Source organism: Chinchilla lanigera, unplaced genomic scaffold (genome assembly GCF_000276665.1).
Source record: "Chinchilla lanigera isolate Chin_1 unplaced genomic scaffold, ChiLan1.0 scaffold00039, whole genome shotgun sequence".
Taxonomy (NCBI): domain Eukaryota; kingdom Metazoa; phylum Chordata; class Mammalia; order Rodentia; family Chinchillidae; genus Chinchilla; species Chinchilla lanigera.
In genome coordinates, this window is record NW_004955440.1 from 9692985 (window position 1) to 9718051 (window position 25067).

The 25067-nt window shown below is 35.1% G+C and overlaps 1 protein-coding gene across 4 annotated transcripts in view; it reads left to right on the plus strand.

The window, feature by feature from the left end:
- Window positions 1–25067, plus strand: part of Arhgap15 (Rho GTPase activating protein 15) — a 590914-nt gene that overhangs the window by 101812 nt on the left and 464035 nt on the right. For all 4 annotated transcript variants that reach the window (XM_005390781.2, XM_005390780.2, XM_013517486.1 and 1 more), the window contains one exon: window positions 15406–15495. In XM_005390781.2, the coding sequence (XP_005390838.1) occupies window positions 15406–15495 (90 nt within the window). The remainder of the gene's footprint in view (window positions 1–15405; window positions 15496–25067) is intronic.

A 25067-nucleotide genomic window follows, 5' to 3' on the forward strand; every position in this document is an offset into this window, starting at 1 on the left:
CCATTTTAGTAATTGTTATCAATCACCTGTGTATGCACCAATGAAGGCAGGAGATAATCCTCAAACCATCCAGAAGCCCCAGCATTGTCACTTGTGTCCTATTGTCACCAGTCTTTTCCTTTGCTCTGTAGTTAGCCATTAACCTGATTGGGGGTCATGATTTTATTCCTTTTCACTATGATTTTTCCACCTCTGTCTAGATACCTTAAAATGTCATTGAGTTTGCCTATGAATTTCTTTAAATGGAAGCAGAGTATCTGTCTTTTCTTTCTTGCTACTTGCACTAAGTATGCTTTGCCCTTTCTCTACTTTAAATGCTTGCATTCCATTTCATCCCCTACTATTTTTGAGTGAGATATCTGGTTGTAGTTTTGTTAGTAGTTAGCCTACAACTACAACCCTGATGCCTATCAAGGACTAAAGCCAGCCAAATTGTTTACCTTTTCTTGAAATATTACCTTAGAATATTTTAAACCATTTACATATATATTATATACAAAATAGCTGTCTTTCATAATTCTTGTTCTTAACACCATAAGACACGAGGTAATCCTTATAGAATCAATGTTGGTTTATATTTGCCAAATATTTGCAGTATTCTCTGCTGTTTATGCCTCCAGGAATCTTAGGCTTTCCTTCTAGGGTCACTTTTCCTTTGGCCTAAAATGAATTCTGAGAAATTCCTACAGTAAGAGTCTTATGGTAAGATCTTTTCTCATTGCCTGCTTATTCAAAGCTTCTATTTCTCCTCATTCTGGAAACACACATTCTCTCTAAAGCTAGATAGCAGAGTTGATATTTTCTTCCAGTACATCAAAGGTATCACTCTATTGCTTTCTGTCATCTATTATCACAGTCAAGAAATCATCTTTAGCATAAGTGCTATTCCTTGGTTGTTCTCAACATTTTTCTCATTACCTTTGCTTTTCTGTACTTTCATTATGATACACACGGGTAAAATTTAGTTTTCTTTTTCTTCCCTGGGTTGTAGTACATCTTGAAATGGATTTTATTGTCATGAATACATTGTAGAAATTTTTCCACTACTATCTTTTCAAATGTGTCTCCTTTTCCTTCTCTGTTGTTCCCTTCTAAGCCTCCAGTGAAACTTATGCTAAATTTGCTGACTATGTCTGCAAATGTTCTGCACTCTTGTTTGTTCTATATTTTTGTCTTTCTGAGCTGCGTTGCAAGTAATTATTCTTTATTTCTATTTCAGTTCTTTAATTAAATCTCCTTATGTTGCAAACATTTTTAATTATAATTATTTGAATTTTATTTCTAAAAATTTGTTTCTTTTGAAAAAATTAATTGTTACTTGTATAATTAATTGTTTTCTGCAAGTATTTTCAAGACTTTCTTTTCCCTTGTTAAAATGAGGGTGCATTCTTAGCTGGTTCATAATCTGTCGTGTGATTCTAAGACTTGAATTTTGTGTCAGTGTGTTTCTGCTGGTTCTTGTCCTCATGGCCTTGTTTTCTTGTGTATCTGGTGATCTGTGACTCTAGGCTAATCACTGTGATTGAGATATTATTATGGGAGATTCCATGAAGCCTGTCTTACTCCAGAGATTTTTACATTTTTCTCAAGGGCACTGACACACTCCCAGTGACTGGTTTTCCCAGTTTATGGTACAAATTTCTCAGGTTATAGCTACATAACTGTGGAACTGTAGCTTTGCTACAACTTCTTGGGAACAGTATTCTTTACTCCTCTTTGCTTTCAAAGTTCATGTGACACATCCACAAAACCTAACTTTTCTATATTCTCTGGGGGTGGAAGAAAGGTAAAAAGTTTCACATTGGCTCTCATTTACCATAACATAAGACCTTGTGAAGCTGACTGACCAAAGCTTAACTGTGAGTATAAACAAATGACAGGGGCTGGGGATTTAGCTCAGCGGCAAAAGCGCCTGCCTGGCAAGCGCAAGGTCGTGAGTTCGGTTCCCGGTACCGGAGAAAAAAAACCAAAAAAACCAAACAAATGACATTAGAAAAAATGCAGTTATGTTCCTTTGATAGTTTGCTTCCCTTTCTAGTTTCAGATTTCCGCTTCACAAAAATATTTATCCTGGCAGTCTTTTCGGGCTTTCAATGCTTTTAAGGTAATTTCTAAAAGAAAACTTTTATCCAGCATTTTCTATTGTTTTCAGTGGGAAAGCTGATCCAAATAACATAGCTTCTCATTACAGTCTACCTTACTTTAATTTAAGTATGCGTTTGGTTAATCAAGTTTGTGCTATTTATATAAGCCTTCGTGGGAAAATACTTCATGAGAATATGTATTGAAATCCTACAATGAACAGCTTGCTTGTTAGGGCTACATGTGAAGGATGAAGATATAATCGAGATAAAGTCTTTGCCTTATAAAATCGGTGCCAAAAAGTAGGATGAGATGAAACAAGAAACATAATAGAGTTTTTGTTTTTAGGACTTAGGGAAAGTAGTGTTCACATCTGTGAAAGATTTGAATTGAACCTTGAGGATGGTTACACTTTCATTTGTGGGCAAGGAATTCAGAGGAATGAGGAAACGGTAACAGTGACTGACAACAGCCAGACACTGTGTGCTAAAAAGAGAAATGAATTTTTTGTTCAGTTGGAAGATAGGATGAAAGCAAAGTCTCAAGAAGGGTACCATGGATGGAGATTTTTTACCAGAGGCAAATCTTTCAAAAGTCCTGCTGGTATTCTCCAAGCACATTCATTCTAGAATAACCTATGTGGTTTTCCTTTGAACAAGTATACACTGAACAGCAATCTGACCCAATATAATGAGTCACAATAGTAACAAGCTTACCTCGGGCTAAACCGTAAGGGAAAGCTAATTCTTCCTGGACTGTGGCTGCATCTTATTCAGTGAAGAAGTAAAGCTTGTGCCTCAAAAGCACCCACATTATTGCTTCATCTGGTGCTAGACAAGTCCTAGAGAATTACTTTTCAGCTTAATTTGTCTTGTGAGGTCTAGGCCCTACACTTATATTTTTCATGTATACCTACTTATGTTAGTATCAGTGATGTATTTTGATCAACTCTGGCATTTCAATTACCACTTATCTCCCAGTGCTTGCTGTGTTTTGTGATTTTTGCTCTGATTAGAATTGCTGCTTCTAGGGGCTGGGAATTTAGCTCAGTGGCAAAGCACCTGCCTGGAAAGCGCAAGGTCATGAGTTTGATTCCTGGTAACGGAAGAAAAACAAAAACAAACAAACAAACAAACAAAAAAAGAATTTCTGCTTCTAACTCTATGCATGGGACATTGGAAATTTGCATAACTGGTTAAACAAAATGCATTGATGGATTGCTGCAAGGGGATGAATTGCTTTAATTGAGAGCATATATTCACTTGTTCATTCAATGCATAATTAACAACTCCTACCAGGTGTCATGTAACCCCAGACATACCTAGACAAATAATACATGATCCCTGCTCTCAAAGTGCTTATACTATGGTAAGAAAGACAGAAGCATAAATGAGTTTACTATAAGAAACCATGACTAAAGTGACAGAGGCATAAGAAGATATTCTGTAGAGTAATAGATTTGGGAAGAGATGGTTGCTTCTTACAAAAACTTGTGTTGCAAGTAATGTTCAACCTACATACCAGAGCCATTTGTTCACCCTGCATATATATTACTTAGCTATCTCTAGTACTGTGGCCCTGCAAGCTACTACACTAGGTTTCCTAAAAGATGGTTTAGTGCAGACCTTTCCCAGAAGGATCTAGAAACAAATAGAGAGCGTGTCCTTGAACTGAGTAGTAATCATGATGAACAACTGGACATTGGTATTTACTCTAAAATGAGCAGAGGCCTGGATTAGGCATATGGTAACTTAGAAATGGAAGAAATTTCTTCCAGTTAGAAAACCTAACTATATTCATGGAGCACACAATGTCTGAGCATCTTTAAAAGATGCTTGGGAGTTTGATGGTGTAATGCTGAAAAAATACATTTTCTATAGAAATGAGTGTAAGCGATGATAAAATATAAAGAATTAATTCCTCAGTTTGTTATAGATATATTTATATATTTTTATTTATATATTTGTAAATAGATAAAAATTAATATTATATGATATATATTTACATATTATATTTATATATATTTAGAGTTTATTATTTTAAAGATAGAAAACAGTAAGCAGGGTGTTTTATTAGTGCATGCTTGCCGTACACATTGATTACTTTCCTCATGGTGAGTCGGTATGTGTACATGAAACATCTTAATCCTTTTTTATCCCTTTTCCTAGTCTTTTCTGTCTCCATCCTTCATCTCTTGTCTCTTTCCTTTTTGCAAAAAATCTCTGTATTTTTCCTATTATCTACTTTATATTTTCCTCTGTATTTTTTAGCTTCCCAAAGCACTGTGTGTATGCTACTCCTGGTCTTGAAAACATTTTAATGGAGGTTCCCTGAGGCCTAGAGTGGATAGGCCCCATTCCAGACTATTTTGTGATTTTTCTAGAAGATGGCTTCTAGGAATGCTTAGAGTAGGAAGTGCTTCACAACCATTTGAAGAACAGCCTTACGGAAGAGCAAGCAATCTAACTGGATAAAAAGTTAGCATGGAACTGACTCACGATGACCTCAATAGGACTGTCAAAAGAAAAACTTTTATTCTGCAGGTGATGTGGGACCCTTTTTAACAGATATTCACCCCATCCTAATTAAGCTAGACTCAATTTTCAGAAACATGTTCTAAAAATCTGTGCAAATAGATAACAATAAGGTCTGGGCTTTTACTGGTAGAAAAAATTCCTAAGGGACTAAATTTGTCAGTGTATTTAGTAAATGACAGGATATCTTTTCACCCCCCAAAATTATATTCTTATATATTTTGACCTTTAAACATATGGTCATTTCTAAAGAAGTTCTGATGCAAAGAGAACAAGCAGGGCAAATTAGCTAAAGAATGTAAAAATATATCATTTCAAGAATGTTAGTGTATGAACACTTCACAGGGTATCAGCTACAAATCTGAAAGGTTATTCATGTGATTCCCAAAGATCTGTTCAGTGTTATGCTACTAAAAAGAAAAAAAAAAAAAAAAAGAGCACTGGATATTCTCAATTTCTCAATCTTTCCACATTGAGAATTTCTTTTGTCTCCATACCTACCAATGAGCAGACCAAGTAACTCTCTTTCTCATCAGTCATATGGGTCAGATCCACTGATTTTATTATATTTATGACATACTGTCCAGATAACTCAGAATCACTCTTAACATGCATTTGAAAGCAAGATAAACATTTTAGGGACTATGTCTCCCCTAAAGTGTCTCTTTTGGAAGTCATTATACTCCATGTGAAACCTAAATGTTCACTTTATACCAGGATCTTATTTTTATGGCTTTCAAATTTTACATTATCATAATTCTTTCCATCAGAGGCCAACAACTGGCAAATTCTAATTTTAAATTATTTATTTATGGGGTATATCATGATGTTTGATACATGTATAGATTGTGGAATGATTAAATTGCCCTAACATATCTGTCACCCATGCTTAGAACCTTTAAAATCTGCTGTTAGCAGTACTCCAGTATATAAGAGTAGTTGTATAATATACGATAGTCACAAAAATGTTTTTCTCTTTTCTAACTGAAATTTACTACTCTGTTTCCAGCATCTCCTTGCTACTTGCCCCCAGCTGCTAGCAATCATCATTCAATCTATTTCTGTGAATTCCAAAACATTAAGCTTTTAAAAACAGAAAACTTTTCTACTTTACCAAAGTCCTCATTTAGTCATACCCTTGACAGCAAAAGAGGAATAGTGTAAAGGTCCTCATTAAGATAATTTGTCTACTCTTTTTAATGTTGTTTACTTTCAATGTGAATAATGAGCACAAGTATTAATTCCCTAATGTAATACACCTAATGCCCATTCACTGTAGTATGACTGTAACAACAAAATGAACTTATTTGTAAGAGCACAATGATGTCATTCAGCAAAAAGTTGAGAATAGTTGCAGTTAGAAAGCTATCCATGAACTACTGAGCATTCTTACAAAGTGAATATGTAATAATTTTATCCTTGTAGAATAAGGATTGAACCCCTATACTTGTGGTAGTGAACCTTTCAGAGACCAAGTGCCCAAACTGCAAATGAAAACCTACCTACTGCAGTGCCAACACTGAAATTAAACCCCAATACTTGCCTGCTGGGGTGACCCTGGGGGTGACTTGGCTCCCATGCCAACAGAGAGGATGCCTGCTGTGGCAAGCTTGACATAAGTTCACCACCACAGCCCTGCACAAACCCCTGTCCCAGAAGATCATGAAAAACAGAAGAACATCAACAATGTACCACCTCTAGTGTGATGAAGCCATGAAAAGTCTTTTTCTTTTACTATTTTAATTCTCACTATTATAGTGTGCTTGCAAAATCAACATTAATGTATGGGTGCAGTTCATTACTAGAGATATAGATTGTATCATCATACGTCCTCATCATACCTACATTTGATAATTAGAAAAAAGTTTTAGTTTGAAATCTGTAGGATGACTGGTAGAAATAGAAATAAAGGAGGGAAAGGGGAAAATGAAGTCCAGTGCACGATTAACACAAACTTTGTAAGGAAAAAAATAAAATCCAGTAATCGATATTATTGTAAATGAATCCATGTTCTCCGGTTATAATTTTCTCTAGATTTGGCCATTAACCACAATAAATTTTGTCCCTTACCTAATTTTTAATAACCACAAAAATCTATGAAATTGATAGGATGCCTAATAAATGGATAATAGCTTACCGTCTCTCGATAAACCTCACCTTAGGCTCTCTCAGAAAGCTACTTTAATTATGAAGCTTGACTCTCTGTGGTTTATCATTTTGGTCAATGTAATGAATCCATTTTAAAGCTTGCATTTCTCTAAGATAAAAATGGACTTTTCCTCTACAGTGCATTTTTAAAATTTACAGAATATACATATTTAGTCTTTCTTAAAAATCCACCACTGAATTAAAAAGCACTTGGAAGCAGTATAACAAATTAGGTAGATACAGGAATTTTCAGGTTGGTTCATCCAGGCTAGAAATATCACACTCACATTTTATTTGTTACTGGGTTCCTTGGTTACCTCAAGTGCACTGTGGGAGAATCAAGTACCTAGCTCATACAGCTGTCATTGGCAACGTTGATTTAATGTTCCTGGCATATAGAAAGCACAATGAACCTCAGTTGTATTTCCTCTTGTTTTTGCTACTACTAAATGCAGCAACAGATACAGAGGTTAGGAGTAGAGGGAGATGAAGGATAAGGAAGTTCTACATGTGCTTTCAAAGTCTCTAGCCTAGAAATGTCTTGCATCATTTTGCTCATGTTTCAGTGGTAAGAATAAATCCTTGACCATATTTTGGTGCAAAGAATATTGGGAGAAAATATCTTTAGAACCACTGTTGGCAAACTGGTTCCCACTGGCAATCTAGATACTCAAAGATGGAGCATAGCACACATTTTGGTGGAGAAATTCTTCCCTGTCACTGAGAGAGACATATAAGTTCTTTCATTCATACTGTTCTGGAAAAGAAAGCCTTGTTTAAGTGTCATGTTTTGCTTGGGAGGTAAAAATTTAGGGCAGGGTGAATGAAGTAAAAAAAAAGAAATGAAGCAGAAAATGTGAGAAAGTGGTACAGGGGATATGCTACCATGCTGGTTACCAGTGTACAGAGATATTCAGGGAGATAGGATCATCAGGCACATATGCTGGTCAGCTTGGAAAGGAGCTACGGATACCCTGTCTGAAGAAAGCTTGAAGTGTTCTGTGTTATGGAGGGAAGGAAATAACTTATCTGCCATGCTCCTTCCCTTCTGTTGCTTCTCTGTGGCTTACGCTCATCACCCTGACCGTTCCCTTGCTTACCTAACATAGCCCTTAACTGCTTTCTCAGGTAGCTAGCCAGAAACTCAGCTCCAACACCCTGCAAGATAGTTTCAGCCAAATCTGAAAGTGGTGGAAGGAGCAAGACGCTGGAGGCTTGGAGGGAAGGTCTGACGTTCCAAAGTGATGGGCAGGACCAAGTGACTGAAGCAGGGGTGGTCACCAGTGGTGGCAGCTGATGAGTTGTACAACAGTCCAGAGATGTGCAAAACATGCCCAAGCTGTTCAGTTTGCAGAACTAAATTAGCTCTCCATGTAATGGAAAACAGTAGTAGCATACAACAGAAGTAGGTTAAGTAGAAGCTATCTTATTCATTCTAGCAAGATCTTGATTCAGAAATAAAGGCAATAAGTATTTCTTTAAAAGGAAAGAATACTACCTCTTTAAAGAAACAAACAGCAAAAAAGCACACAACATTCTTGCACTCCAAATCACTAACAAATGTTTACTTTTCTGAAAATCTGGCTTGATTCAGTTGTGCAACATACTGAGAAATTTCACTGTAGGAACAATTTCAGTTATTATTAACATCATTTATATTCATATACATAAAACCCACATCTTATAATCAAAGTATCCTCTTCTAGGTTGACAGGAGCCATACTTTAGACATTAATAAGATCAGGTATCCATTCAGCACTCTTTCTTAAATGAGTTTGCACAAATGAGAATTTATAAGTGAGTTTCATCCTCCCCCGTAAACGATTTTCCAGAATCAAAACGAGTTATGTGATAAAACTTAATTCCTCTAAACAGATTTTGTGTTTCACGTTTCAAAATGATAAGGACAATCTAAGTCTATATTCTGGAATAGCAATTAATCCTAAATAAAAAAAATGGTGCTTAATAACCTACTTCATAAAATCAGAGCTTTATCTTCCTCAGAAACACATCTGGTAAGAAGGAAATAGGAATAAGTGGCCCAGTGATTTGTTGCTTCCACATACACCAAGTCTTCATCATGACAATTGCTATCAGACAAAATAGCATCTGGTCTTCAATATTTTCTTAAAACACATTAAAAAGCTATAGACCCTAAATAACTCATATAAATAGAAAACTAAACCCAAAGGTTTCATCTAAACTAGGGAAAAATATTATATAGAAAATAATCAGATAACTATTACTGAAAAATGATAAAGATGAACTAAGAGAATAGTAAAAATTAGCAGTAGGTAAGACCTCTGATCAGTTTTTAATAACTTCACATTCCTCCATCAAAGAAGCTTTTATGTTTTCTTTTCCAAAAGCGGTAACTCTTAAATAATTCTCTTTAAATGCTTAAAAATCCAGTCATTTCTATTTTAAGTTTCTCCTAGAAAAGATATGATACATACGTTCTTAGATTTAAATCTATATTTAGTCAAATTTTTAAAAGTTTAGTTTTATAGTGATGTAAAATATGATCTCTTGGCATCATGCAGTTCATCAGCAGACTTTTTTCCTTGTGTTTTACAGCTATAGGTTCAGAAATATGTTTGCTATTAAAGGGTTCTTTAACTTCCGGCTCCTTGAATAAAATCTTGATTGTCTTCCAAGTAAATTCTATAACTTTTTTGAATTATGTATTTGAGTGTTTAACACTAAAATACTGAAAAACTTTCCCTTTGAATAATCTATATTCCCTAAAGGTGTTCCTCTATGTCTTCTATTGTGTTGTGAAAATGTATCTTCTACCACATTTACATTAGTTTTCTCTTCTTGAAGCTAATAAATCTGCTTGCTTTAATTTTATGCTAACAACTTTAGTATTTCTATAATATTTCTCAACTCACCTCAAATCTTGATTATTTGCTTCAGTTATGCCGTAAGATCAGTTCCCAAAATCAGGGTAAGTGGATATTGTATCCTATGTTTCTATGTATTTGTCTTTTCCTAAATTATTATTCTGGAATGAATTATTTATATTTACTTATTAATTTGTTGGCATTTATCTGAATATTTTTCTTATAATTATCCATCCTGTTTATATGTTTTTTAATAGTTCACAAGTATTGTGAACACATGTGACATTTTGGACACTGCCAAAGATGTAGCATAATAGGATGAGGAAGAACGGGAGGTTAGATGAACTAAGAGGATGGGTGTAGTTACAAAGCCAATCTTTTATGCCTTTCTGGGGATTTGGATATAATCCTGTAGATAGTAGCTTTTCTGGAATAAATAATGTGAGGTTTGATTCTTAGGGGGACTAAAGTCAAAATGATAAATTGAAAGATTTTGATAGGCCAGAGACAGAGCTAGAAAAACTCAGGTGAGAGAAAATAGGAGCTCAGATAAAGTTAGCGAACAGAATGGAGAAGGTGGAGCTAGTTATGGCATTTGGGTTTTTGTGCATTTTGATTATCAGTAGTGAGGGAAGAGGGTTCGCACTAAGAAATTTTCAGATGAGCTGCATAAAGAGATGACTAAACAAGGTTAGCCATCAGGAAAAGTGGGCAAGTCTGGGAAGAAGAGGCTGTGCTACATTCTAGTAGCACTGTAGTTAGAAAATACGAGTTTCGGCTCACAGGAGCTACTAGGAGCCAGGGAACCCACTCAGCAGTTCGTATATTACAGAGCTGATGGTACAAGATCAGAAGCAAGACCCAAACCCAGAAGACTTGTGTACACTCTGAGAATTATTGTGAGCCTAGAACACTCAGCTGGGATTCCCAACACTGAAGAGTGAGGAAAAGAAGAGAAGTGAGTGAAAGAAACAGGGAAGAAAGAGGATAAGGGACAAATGAAGATAAGGGACAAAGGAAGAATTTAGAGAGAATATGTCTCCCCAGGTGAGGCCTGAGGATTAGCATAATAGCACACGTCAATTCTAATAATTCAGCTATGACAACAAGACATCAGATGGTTTTTGTTGACCTCTGGTTAAGCCAGTTTAGGTTAGGTAAGGAACAGAGAAAAAGCCAGGCTGCTGTGAGTTGAGAGGAGAAAGGAGCATAACCAAACAGAAAGTGTTAGGAAAGAAAAGCGAAAAACCTGGCAATAACAGTGAGGACAGTGGTGAGACTGAGAAAGCGGGGAGTGGTAAAGTTGATGCGTGGCTTCCTTCTATTCTTTTTAACAGGAACAACTTGCCTATGGCAACAGACTATGGATATAATCTGTTTAGGAATGGGAGAGTAGGAAAAAAAGTGTAACTCAGGATGTGTACAGGAGTGGATGAAGTTAGAAACAGAAAATGCTGAGCCTTGACCTGGAAGAGTTTCTCTTCCTCTGAGATAAAGAAAGACTCGCCTTGCAAATCATTTGTGCACCGTACGACACTGGCTGGCCAGGTTATTTCAATGCTCATAGAAGTCACTCATTTATGCTGAGGAACGAGACAATGAACAGGTGGACAAGAGTCACAGAGCTAGGCATAGATTTCTGGGACGAGAAGAAAAAGCAGGAAATGGTGACATTTACAGAGAAGCAAAAGGAAACATGACAGCTGATTCATGAACCCAAAAGAGGCCTTGCTCTGTATGTGAACTAGTGGGAAGAAAAGATGAATACAAAGAGGTGTGCAGTTTGTGGTAGAGGGGATTGCGGTCAGTTAAGATTAATTCATACCCAAGCTTAAGTACGTACTGAATGTGTGGCCATTTCTTGTTTCAGTTTCTTCTTTCCTAAGTTGAAGGGAATGGTAATAACGCCACCAAAGTGTTGTAAAAAACAAACAGGAATGCAGTCCAAAGCTTTCAGAGGGCACGGCATATGGAAAGCACTCATTAAAGGTTATGTTTGTTATTCATTTTGATTAGATAAACTGTGAAAATAGGAAGCCCGAAGAATTTCTGGCTAGCTCCTGATCTCTGTGCTGTGGGTACAAACTCTTTGATGGAAGGGGTGGGCTTTGGGCAACAGCTGTCATGAGGACACCAGAGGAAGTGACTGGGAACGGCAAACTTTACTAAGCAGAGTGAAGAAGGTAACTGTTGGTTGTAACGTTACCTCCTCGGAAAGTAATAGTTCTTTCTGCAGAACTGGAAAGAATGAGGAGGACTACTGGAAGGACAAACAGATGAGAGAAGTGTCACTGGGGGACAGGGAGATGGACAGAGAGACTGACGTGACTGTTGAATCGGTGACTTAGGCTTATTCATAAAGGAGAGTGAAGCCAGAAGGAGTTGGGAGACGGGAAGACTACATAGAGGTTTTTAAAATTATCGGAAGCAACCAAAAGAACAGAATGCGCGTAAGGAGAACTCAGAAAGTGGAATTCATTGGACAAGAAGCTTAGGGGAATTGCTGAGCTGGAGCAGAGGTGAAGGTGAGCTGTTACACAGAGCGTAGCAGAGAGGACGTGGTCCCGGGGATGCGGTCACAGGAGCGAGCATGTGAAGGCAGAAGTTGGATTGAAGTAAGCTGGAGCTCAGTGCCGTGACCATGGGACTGGGCTTGTGATGCTGACGAAAGCACTTAGAAATTGCTACAGCCAGATGAGGAGAAAACTCTGAAAGCTTACATTATGGTTTACCTGTAAGTTTCCTCTCGCTTCACATCACGTGACATCTGTGCACAATTATATCGAATCTAAGGCTCATTTTTTTTTTTTTTTTTTTTTTTTTTTTTGTTTTTCTCCGGTACCGGGAACTGAACTCACGACCTTGCACTTGCCAGGCAGGCGCTTTTGCAGCTGAGCTAAATCCCCAGCCCTGGCTCATTTTTTTAATAAGTCTGGGATGATTTACTTTCCAGACTGATACTAGTAAGCATGTTCTTCTGTTCTTTTGATTTGTTTGTTTTTCTTTCTGCACACAATGTTTGAAGCCAGAGCCTTTTGCACTGAACTACATCCTCATCATTTTGTTTTATTTTTTCAATAAGTTCCTCAGATTGCCTTGGCTGGATAGCGCTCATGATGCTCTTGTCTCAGCATCCCAAAAGTTGGAATTACATTCATGCACCATCATGCCTGGGAATTCTTAAAAGAAGAGTCAGTGTTTCCTGTACCTGGAATCCCAGTGCCCAGGCAAAAAAGAGGCTAGACTATGGATGCACAGTTAGTATGCCACAAGTTTCTGTCAAATGATACTGTGAAATCCCACATTCAACCTGTACATGAATCTATTAAACCATGTAGCGTATTTCCAAATCACAAACAAAAGACTGCTTAACTCTTTAAAAAAACACAAATCTCAATTGCTGTAAAACTGGGAATTTTAAGACAACCAAGCATTCCTTCCAAGGCACAAAGCTCAATGCATTTTGAAATTTTTTTCTTCGTTTATGAACTCAGGAAATATTCATTGAATGAGTAAAGTACCAGGCACTGCTCAGCACGCTAGGAGAAATAGTGGAAGAACAGGCCAACAAGGCCCAAGCTCAGGGAGCTTAACTCTAGTGGGCGAAACATAAACAGTCAATGAAAATATATGTGTTCATTTCTCTCAGAAGGTGTGCATATAAAAGAAGTGGAATGGACAGCACCAGCAGTGCTGGAGCATAGCTCATTTTATAGAACAGTCAAAAGCCCTGTGACAAGGGACCTTAGCCAAGAGTCAGAGGGTGGAGCCAGTCTTGTAAAAATGGGAAGGAGTCCAGGTAAACACATGGTAAAGGATCCACAACAAGGTCAAGTTTAGCAGAAGACACAAACAACATCAATGTATCTGTCCTGGCGTGTACAGAAAACCAGAAACCAAATTTTAGCATGAGTATGATTAGAATGCACATTCATTTATCCAGGACTCTGTGCTGGTAGTAATAAGCTTTATTACACTTTAAATTTTATTACCCTGCTTCCATTTGCATTCTGGCCCTTCCCTTTGTGACGAATTACCTTGGGAAGGTTCAACCATATCAGAAGCATTCCTGCGTGATTTCTTACCTGTGATATGGTGATAATAAGAAGTACCTGTTTCTGTAGTAAAAATTAAATGAATTCTTAGTTTTAAAACACTTAGGGAAATACTTAGTGCTTCTTAGATAAAATATTGCTAACTTTCCCTCCTGCCTGCATCAGATGAAAAAGATAAACCCCTTTATAGCAGAGGTGATTATCTTCCTTGATTCTAAATATCCTATAATTTACTTGACAAAAGTATCTTACTATTTTTAGCAATTCTTCATCACAAATTACTTGAAGATGAACATAATTATTTTGCTTTGAGGTCTTTCATAATAGTGATCACGATTATGACACTGCGTGGGTGAACTAGTGAGAATCTCACACTATTGAAGTGTATTTAAGGAGCAAATTTCACCTTCCTGGATTTAACATGAGGTACCTGTTACATAAAAATATATGCCGCCCACTGATATCATGCCAGATGAACTTATGTTTGGCTTTATACTTTTTTCAATTATTGAATTATCAAAAACTTAAAATGTCACAATTTACTTTTGAAAAGAGATTTCCAGCTTAATCAGACTGTTACTACTAAACTGATCAAACTTGGTGTGGCAGATATGAGACAATAATCATGGACAGATAGTTTCTTTTATCATTTTTACCATTCCATCATAATTTCATGTTTTAAACTAAAGTTCCTGCTGTTGAAAGCAGTGCTGAAAAGTATTGTTAAGTCTCGTACAATAATGTTTTGAAATACTCTATGGAGAAATACTTGAGAAAAATTATTGAATTTATAGAAAAATCTAGAATACCTCAGACCACATGAGAATAGCTGGAAAGTCTTTGAAAGTTGATACTTCTTTGAAAAATAATCAAATTTCCAAATTACTAAGCTTTTGTTTAAAGATGAAGTGGTACAAATTCAATATTATAAAAATTCACTTTAATTAGCTATAAATATTGAGGAAAATGTTTTTAATATTTCTATTAATTGTTTACTAAGTATTACTTAAACAAAATAACTTTTAAATAACATCCACATTATACTAAAGTGAAAAGGAAGCACACATTATGATCTATTTGGTTTAAATTCAATTTTTTAAATAAAATTATAAATACACTCATATGTTAGGTCTTCAAAGTCTAAATAATGAGTTTCAAAAAGGCACATAATTAATACTTATTGAATTTCTTAACCTATGAAACACAAACTTGCAAGAGACTGTAAGATTAAATAATTTACTTGCTCAATGTTTGAAGATGACATAGCCAGATTCTAAGAAATTGTGCTAAAGTCTCAGATGTAAATAATGTGCAACAATTTTTCCCATTACATTATCAATTATTAATTATATTTCTTTACCTTTGGATCTAATAATTATATGATTTAAAATGCTTTAAGTATACATTATCCACTGAATAGCAAAATTCTACATTAAGGAAAAATATAAAAAATTCTATTTCTTAGGGTTACTAATTAGCATTATCTCAAAATAACATTTTAATAATTATTTTGTATTATCTATGACTAGTGAAATACATTTTGAAATGGACTTCTAATTTTAGCAAGTATAAAGTTCCAAATAAAAGTCCTACAAATTAGGTTTCCCTTGGAAGCAAAAAAAGACATGGACCATTTTTATCATAAATATGTATAGCTGCTAACTCAATAAACTCTTATTTTCTCTGACATGCATCTCCAATGATGTGTGCTTTCTATTCATATTTCTTTTTTGTTTACAGAAAACTGGGCACAAACCAGAAAGCGTGGATTTGTGTGGAGCACATATTGAATGGACCAAGGAAAAATCAAGCAGAAAGAATGTCTTTCAGGTAAGAATGCTACATATATTCAATTTATTCCTATTCCTTCTAAATCTGAGCTCTCTTGGGTAATCAAAATAAGACTCTCTTCTTGTGGTGTTTTCATGTGCATGAACTAGTTGTCTGAAGGTCATTATGAAAGTCTGCCTTCTCTTCCTTGTTGAATCTTTGGTTTGTTTTGTTGTTTTTCCCTGGTGACTGGTTGCTATCTAAACACAAAATATATGTTGCATCTTGATTAGTTTTATACAAGGCATTGAATTTTGCAATGTATTTGTGAACTGTTTGGAGTTCTAACCTAGAACATTTTATTTAAATAGAGGTAATGTACAACTTTCAAACATATACAAGTTAACTCATTAATCATAAGCTATTTTCTAAAATTACCATTTCTGATTTCTAGTCATTAATTATATTTACCAGTGTAAGTAAGGGAGAAAAAGCAAGCTGAACAGCTAAAAATATTGAATCATTTTATATTTAATACTTTACATTTTGAGAAAAACATATAATGAATAGTCATATTCTATTGATTCTTTTGGTTGCAAAGGACCAGATGAACTCCTTAAGAGAGAAAAATTATAAAATTTAATATTTATTTCACACTTTATGTTCACAAAATAAGATAAATTGGCATGACTTCTAATGGCAATTAATAGTTTTAGATTGCAGAGATGAATATTTTTCCATTTTGATATGAAATTTATCATTTATAGTCCCAAATTAACCAATAATTACATAGGTTTTTTATTATTATGTATATGTACCAACTCCCCCTGATGAATGCTATTATTATGAATTGCAAGTATGTACCAATGTGCATAAAAGTTATAGATGTCTATAGGGTTATTTTAGAATTAATGTCATTTATTAGGAAAGGGACTCAGATTATTATCATTTTTTCCATTAAATACCTTCTCAGAGCATTTTGGTCCTTGGAGAAAATCATTTCTCCTGTATTCACTTGCTGTGCTAAAATTAATATATTGAGTATTACAGAGTCATAGGTAGCTTACATTCCCTAACTACTCCCGCCAAAGGGAAGGTCTGCTTTCCAGTAGGGGTTTTTTTTTTCCAAGTGCTAATTCGGGTGTATTCAAATAGTTTGAGTCCATCCAGATTTTAATAGTTGTAAATGTTCTAAAATAAATTATTTTTCGGGTTGAAGTTTTAGTCTACTTAAATATAAAGATTTTTGTTTCACCAAGAAAGAAACTGAGAAGATATATGTAATCTTTATTTCCCAATTAAAAATAAATGTTAAAACAAAAGAAGGAAGGAAGAAAGGAAGGAGTGAAGGAAGGGAGGGAGGGAGGAAGGAAGGAGGGAAGGGAAGCAGGAAAGAATGGAGGAAGAAAGGGAGGGAGGGAGGGAGGAAAAGAGACCAACAAACCACCAAACACATTCAGAAATCAATGATGTAATTCAAGCGTGATTAGAAAAGAGTTCTTTTTTTACTTTTTTTATTTTTAAAGATTAAAAGATAATAAAACATTAGATATAATACAGAGTTTCAAAAAAAACCAAGATGATGTGAATTCATTCTATAGAATAGGGTTTTAGAGAAGCAAGTATTAGAAATGGATTCTGTTTTAAAGTGACTGGCTATAGTTCATAATACAATCCTTTCCTCCAGTATCTTGCTTTTTTTCTGTTTTCCATAGGTAATAAAGTTTAGTAGTTTTATTCTTAGTCTCTCTGACTACTTAGATGTTCAGATAAGCTACATTTTTTAGCATTATATGTATTTTGAGTTTACATTTTAATGATTTAAGTTGTAAAAGGACAACATTAAATTCAAAATTTATTGAAAATTCTCGGACAGTGGAAATTTTTGAAGATGGGCTATTATTTTTCAGTGTCTCCTGGGAGTCAATGAAAATTGAATTAGATCACAAATGTGGTTGAAAGTCAACTATATATACACAGGACTACAGATCTTAAAATACTTATGTATAATTATGAACATACTGTATATGTGTATATATTTAAGTTGCCTATACTAATGGTATCTATCACCCTAAAGTTTTCCAAATATTACTAACTCCTCCTCTTGCAATTCTCCACCTATTTCTCATGCTTCTGAATGTAGGTACTTCTAAGGATATTAAAGATTCTTCTCAGCTTTTGGGTAATATTTTAGAGGGCAATAATACCTTTCTTTGTCATGTAATTGAATAATTCATGGGCCCTCATTCTTACATGTACTTTTTTTTAGTCTTTCTTGGAGCTTTTAGAAAGCAAGAAAGATTCAAGTTTCATTTCCTGATTCATTCTTTTTGTATGACTTAGTTTTTTTTTATCATGGTACACATCTATGTACAAAAATTCAGGTACAATTTGCTAATATATATCCATAGATATATGCCCTGAACTAAGCCTTTGAGACGAACAATATAAACAGCTTTTATAGTTCTGTTAACAAAAAGGCATTGGGAAGGATTTACTAGAGAGCTAAATCTAGATGACTTGCATCAATATTTGATTAGGTACATTAGCTGGTCTAACTCTCAAATGGTCAGAATAAACATGATTACAGCTCAAAAACATCATATTAAGGCATTGTTGAGTATTTGAGTATGTGTGCAAGGGTTTCATTACCTGCAGAATAATGAAGTGTTTCTTCCTGACTGAGAAAGATCATCGTTGCTTCAGCTGATGTGCTACTTCAGAAATAGCTTTAGAATTCCAAGTTTGAATTAGGTTTGGTGTTCAATTTCAGCCTATGAATTATAGATTACAGATAGCAAGTGACTATTGAGATTTTTAGTTCAAGAAAAATCAAAGAAGAGCAAAATTAGAAATAATTTAAAATTTGAAATGTTTTTAACATTCTGAGGGATTACCATTTATATGCCACGTAATTACACTGTCTGCACAGTACTCAAATTTAAGATGAATGGGAAAACAAACAAAAAATTGTGAGCATCTGACATGTGTTTGAAAGTCTCAGAAGCACACACTGTGACACATACACACACAAAGGAACAACTTCGCTTACCTATTTGTTTTGATATGTTGTTTGGACATTTGCCTTGTTCATTGTCTCTTTGTATTAAGAGCAAAGTTTCCTTCTTGGTAAAAGTCCATTCAAACTTTTGGTGTGGAGTCAATCTTATTTGATTGGAAAATGGTAACGTCAATAGCAGTATTAAGTTTTGGTGTTTAAAACCTTAGGATCATGGCCTAAGGGGTAGTACTTAATACTAAGAAATATTCTTTAAAAACACTGTTAACTTCTATAATAAAGTATGTATAAGTATGTCATGACAGGTGTTAAAATATATGCATGTATATATACATATATATGTGTGTGTATTTATACAAAAGTATCTAGTAGCTTGACTTTGAGAAAGAGGGAACTTTTATACGCACACACACACACACACACACACACAAGCAGAAAGATACTTTGTAATTATGGTGGGTAGTGCAGTTTCAAAGTTAAATTAGTAAATGTCCCTTGCTGCTAACTTTTGCTTAATTCTGTGGAGAGCGTAATTGTCAAGGACTATCACAAGTTTGATGTAGCTTGAGGAAACATTTAGCAACCAAGTGATTTGTAATGAACTGTTACACGAGTTTCCTTAGTTAACTTAAGAGCAACACTAGTTCTTCATCAGGGAAGGAATGAATAAAAAGAATTATGCTCAAATCACATGTTTTAAACATTCCTGCTAAGTGCTAGTTTGCTCTTTGGTGTTTAGCCTGAAATTTAAAGCACCAAGGATTAAAAGGATTACAACATAATCTTAAATAATCCTAAATGTCATTTGCAGAGAGATAGTTGTAATAACTAAATAAAACCATGTGAAAGGATGGCAGTATTGTCAGAGGCATCCATAGCACAGGCAGTGCTGCTGTCGCCGATTTCGCTTGCTGGGTATGTATGCATTTACAAAGCTTTTCCACAGAACGTTCAACTGAGAACATGGCTACAAAATAACTTAAAGGAACATATATTTTTTCTAGCTTTTAGTACTTTCTTGTTTCTAACTTAAAGGAAATTTTTCACTCAGATTCCCTTCCTTCTTCAAATGTACAGCTCTCTGAGTTAAATATTTTTGAAAGACTAGGGAAAGGGGGCTCATGACACCGCCATCAAATAGACAAATCATGTACCCCTAAAGCCTTCCCCAAACTCCAAGGGGTGCCTATTATTAAATATAAGAGAGTCCAAAAGTACTGTAATTAATTCTGTGCTGTTTGATTTAACACTTAAATATATTTTAATTGTATCACATGTCACACACTGCCCTATACTTACAAAAACAAAAGACTAGATACTTTTTAGCTAGTGGAATTGTAACTGCTAAGGCTAGAATTCTGCTCATTCAGTTAAAAAATGCTGTCATAAGAACTTGTAGGAAATTTTGTCCACAATACATACCTTGTACTCCATGATTTCCAAGGTGTGAATAGGGATAAAGAATAAGAATCCACAATATGTTTTCTTGGTCTTTTTCATTATAAGGTATTAGACAGTAGCTTCTTATTTGTTTAAAATAATTGAATCACTTGTACTATAAAGCCTCAGTTTTTCTTCAGAGCTAGATGGTAACTAAACCCTCATTTTTTTTCTGACTTATATTTAAAATAAAATTTTACATACAAACATACATTGAGCTCCTCTTCTGTGTAAGAGTTATGTGTTTTAAGCAGAAAAATTGCACCAATTATTGAATTGCGGCTGACGAGGAAATTGTCAGTTGATGACTTAGGTGGAAAAAAATTAAATGATTCAAGAAGATAAAAGTCTGTTTGCCTCCCTCATCACCAAATTATAACCTCCACAAATATCATAACCAAATTTCCAAGATTTAAGATTCTTAATATAAAATTTATCTCAGAAGACACTGGCTATTTCCTATAAGTAAAGTAGACCACGGAAGAAGTCCATCATTACTTGTATTTCTTTTCTAACTTTGGGTGAAGTCTTCTGACTACCACGTATATTAAACATATTCAAGTAACATTTTCCTTGGATATGCATTACATTTAAAAATAATTTGATTGCTCTTCTTGATCTGAATATATCTTAGCTTAAAATGTTTAAGTGCTACTTAAGTTTATTAATGCAAAGATAATTTAATAGCATCTTGGAAAATGCCACTTTAAGCCAAAAGGAAACTACTGGTATTTTGCTTTTATCCATTTCCTCATGTTAAAAGTGGCAGTTTAAAATAAATCCGAGCTTTACCAATTTTCTCTTTCATTTTTCAATGTGTAGTTAGTCTAAATGCAAAAGGATAATTCTTCACATTCGAACATGCATTAGATTTCAAGTAAAGCTGGTTTCATTTTAGAGAATCACTCCCAGAATCTTAAAAGGAATTGAATTAAAAATAAAGCCGAGTACCAGAAGCATTAATGTCTAATATGGTTGTTTTTGGCATTCCAGCTTGTCCCCAGTCATTTTATCTACTATCAGATATTCATCTATCTTTCAGGAGGCAAAATAGAGAGAACCCGTGAGTCTGGGGACCTGTGTTCTGGTTTTGGCTTTATCAGTTTTATGGTTCTCTGTGCAGAACCAAGGCAGGATCCCTCCTCCTCTGACTCACAGTTTGTCACACCAAGGAGATAAGAAACAATAGACATCAGTTCACTTGTCTCTCATTTATGTTAGTGTTAAAATGAAGCAATCCTTTGGTGTACTTGAAAGCAACCACGAGGTGATTTTACTATAAATAAAATAGGATACAATCATTCACTGACTAACCACATCATCTCAACACAGGGTGAGGGAAAATCCAGGTGTGGAATGTAGAAGAATCGAGATGAAGAAGATAGTTATCTGTACAACGCAACTCAGAATTTCTGATTAGTTTTCCTTTCTAATACTTTCTGAACCTAATCAATATACTAAGATTTAATAAACTTTGTAAAAATCTTTTTGATTTGCTGGATATCTTCAAACCTTACTCAAGTGATTTTAAAAATTTTATTATTTTAAATAAATAGTATTAATTATAAATATCAAATTAATGTGTACATTAATTAAGGACATACCCAAGCTAATACTTAAAGAAAACATTTTACCCTTAAAGCTTGTACCAAGTTATGAACGGCAAATTGTAAGCAGTATCACAGAGGCAAGTGTACCAGTCAAGGAAAGACAATGGTTACACTTCCTGCTTCCCTTCTGAAATATTAGGACAGTGCTATTTGCCTTTGGCTTCTTTTTTGTCTGTGGGATTACACAGAAGAATTTTTCATGCAGGATAGGTACAATTGTATATGAAGGCTATTCTTCAGGAATACGAATATGAGGAGTGTCTAAGATTGACTGAGAAAAAAATGCACCCAGAGGAAGGAACAAAGTTGACTGCAAGTACCTAGGTGTATCTCTAGGGAAAGCAGAAAGGGAAACAAGGAGGTCGGAGGTGAGACACTCCGCACGCCTGCTTGTTCAAATCATGTGACTTGGAAACTGCCGTCTCCTTGCAAGTTTACTATTTCATAAATAATAAAACTCTACATATAATCTAGATACAACAAATTAAAACAGGGGAAAGAACACCAAGTTTATATTGCCTGGATGATTCTGTGAAGCTCATAGGTTGAAGCTTTGGGCTCACGAGGCCATGTATTTATTTGTACAGCTTCATTATTCCATGAGCCACTATAATGCTTCCTTACTGCATTTATTTCCCTTTGAACTAGCATCAAAGCCAAATGAACGTGAAGAACAGTGAAGACTCTGATAACCCAGTAACACACGTTAGTCCCAGACTGGTGAAGTGAACCAATACTTAAAATGATGTAAATGTCTAAAATGACATAGGTAGAAATTTTAAAATGAAAAGAACTGAGCCAACTTGGTTTCTTCCTCTTTTGTCATTTTACCAGAAGAACGGAGCCGTGTGCCCTAGTGAAGCTAGAGCCCTGCTTTGCTCACCTCATCTCACCTTCAGGAATAGCTGACTGCTTGTGCTTAAAGATAGGAGCTGGGCATTTAGAATAAAATTTGAATTTTTGTCTGATACCAACTAACTGTAACATCTTGTTCTTCATTTACTGAGCTCATGCTGTGAACCCCTCCTCTTATGCAGCGTTCTCTATTTCTTGAAGTTTTGATAGAGCAAGTCGAATGGCCTGAAGCTATCTAGCCTCCTAGGCACATAACTTGAGACTTCGAACTATGCACACCAAACTGAGCAAAAGAAACACTGTCACTGGGTACCAGAAGAAGCGTGGAGTGTTATGACTTTTCCATTTGTGACTGTGGAAAGTAAAGAGAATATTAGTTTGATTTGAGCAAGGCAACATTCAAACTAAGGGACCAATTTTTCCTGTTTCAAAATTCTCATTGTATATTTTTAAAGAAATCTGCAATGTTTACCTCATACTGAGTATGATTTTTTAAATAGAAGACAGGCCTATTGCAGAAAAAAACAACAAATTAATCTCCAGAGCTGGTACATAATAGATGGGGCCACTACATGGTATCACATTTTACAGCTTGTCTGTAAGGATGGAACAGGGTGAAATAAAATTGAGTGCTTTTGGATAGCACGGGAGCACTGGCAGATAAATAGCTGATGCCACTCAGGTTTAAAAACACAGGTAATGAGGCTGGATCTGAAGGCAGCAGAAAAAAAAATACATATAATATATACATGCACATATACCCTGTTTATATGCCACAAGCCACTGAGCAGGAGAAATATCTGTGTAGTGGTGAACAAAACTGAAACCTCAGAGCGATGTTTAAAGCAGTGTCAGATAATAACAAGGCAAGCATCCATAAACAACAGCTCGATATGAATGCAAGGGAAAAAATACTAATTTTATGATGAAAGGAAAATTTTAGCCCTCACACAAAACTGTAGAGGCCACTTGTGGAATCTTTGAGGAGAGTCTTTCAATATATGAGTGAAGCATGTTACTAAAAATTTAATGGAAAATAAAGACTCAAAAGCAGGGATATAAAACATCACAGGACAGTTAAGGATTCTTGGTATGTGAAAAGGAGGGGGAGGTTGTTCTTTTATCTTAACAAAACAGGATGTTGAGGGATGTCTAACTGAGACGATGAAGTGATATGTATGCTGCAAAGGAGAAATCAGGAAGGAAGCCATTAGAACTCTTTTTTAACTAACAAATTGTTATGGGTTGACCTGACCAAGGAAGGGACAGTAATAGGAGGATTTAGATGCATTTCATTTTAATAATGACTTGCTAGGTTCTAGACGTCAGCCTCATTATTTTACCAGAGATTTCATTTCCAGCACTGGGAGGAATTCTAACAGTTTCACTTTCTGGGTGAACATGTGTAAACCAAAACATTTAGGGGGCAATTGTAACAACTTATTTAAAATGCTCCAAAAAGGGAAGGAAATACTGACATCAAGGGATTCTGGTGTAAAGTAACTTAGATCAACCTTGTTAGCTTTGTCTTGATGTTGAATTTAAGCAATGCTTCATTTTCAAATTCTCATGCCTGTGACCAAGTAAAAGATAAACTTCTGATACTTGAGATCTGTAATGGATTTGAAATCAATTCATGGAAAGAGAGATTATGCAACATACTTTTGATGAATAGGAGGCTCTGATAGGGTGGTAGAAAATTATGTGAAAGCCTTCTTTTTTGACAGCTACACTGGAACATGTACAACCACAGATGTTATTTGTCCACTAGAAAGGAAAATATTTATTTCAAGCCACAGACATTTTCTACCATAGTATCACAATGAAATTCAGCAGCAATTAAATGTTTAATGGATATAAAAATAAATATTTTCAGGGGCCGAAATCTACAAAACAAAAGAACTGCACCAAAAACTGATGATATGAAAACATGACTGTCTTCATTATGAACAAATTTGTCCTTTTGCTAAAGTAAGGATTGTTCTATTATTAACATAGGAAATCTTAGAAAGACACCACAGAATACTGCATTATTCATAAAAGCATTGCTGCCATCTGGTGGCTTGCTGGTGTTTCAGCACTGACGTGGTGATTTGATTTGACTGGTGCTCATGTGAGGTACGCAAAGGAGGGCTTTATGCGATAAATTAAAATTGTAAACATCCTCTGGCCTAGATGTCATTCATCTGAAGGCAGTCCTTTCTCCTTGTGCCGTTGTAGGATGTAGGATTCAGGGGAGGTAATGAGATACTTGCATATCTTTTGGCCTGAATGTAAAAGTGTGTTTTACATGGCTTGTCTGAGCAAGTTACTCGTGGATGTTTTGGACAGCTGAATTTTTCAACGTTCATTTCTGTTGGCAGATAAATAAGTACGTACTTAAATATTAGGACAATTTATGGAATGTAAATATATGCTATTTTGCTTAAATAAGAATATATGTAATCCCTCATTTGGATCCAAGCATGAATTTTTTTTACATTATCACTCACTGAGTCTGATTTTGGAAATAATATAATTTGCAATGTTAAAACAGAAAACTGTATAGAACTTCATAAAATGCAAGATTTCACCTCCATCCTTCTATTATTGCATTAATGAAACCTGATTAATTGTTAATGACTCAGATATCTATGAAGTAATATTTCTTTGAGGATTTTTAAATAATATGACTAGCATTATTCAGCTTATTTTTACATTTGTTGAAA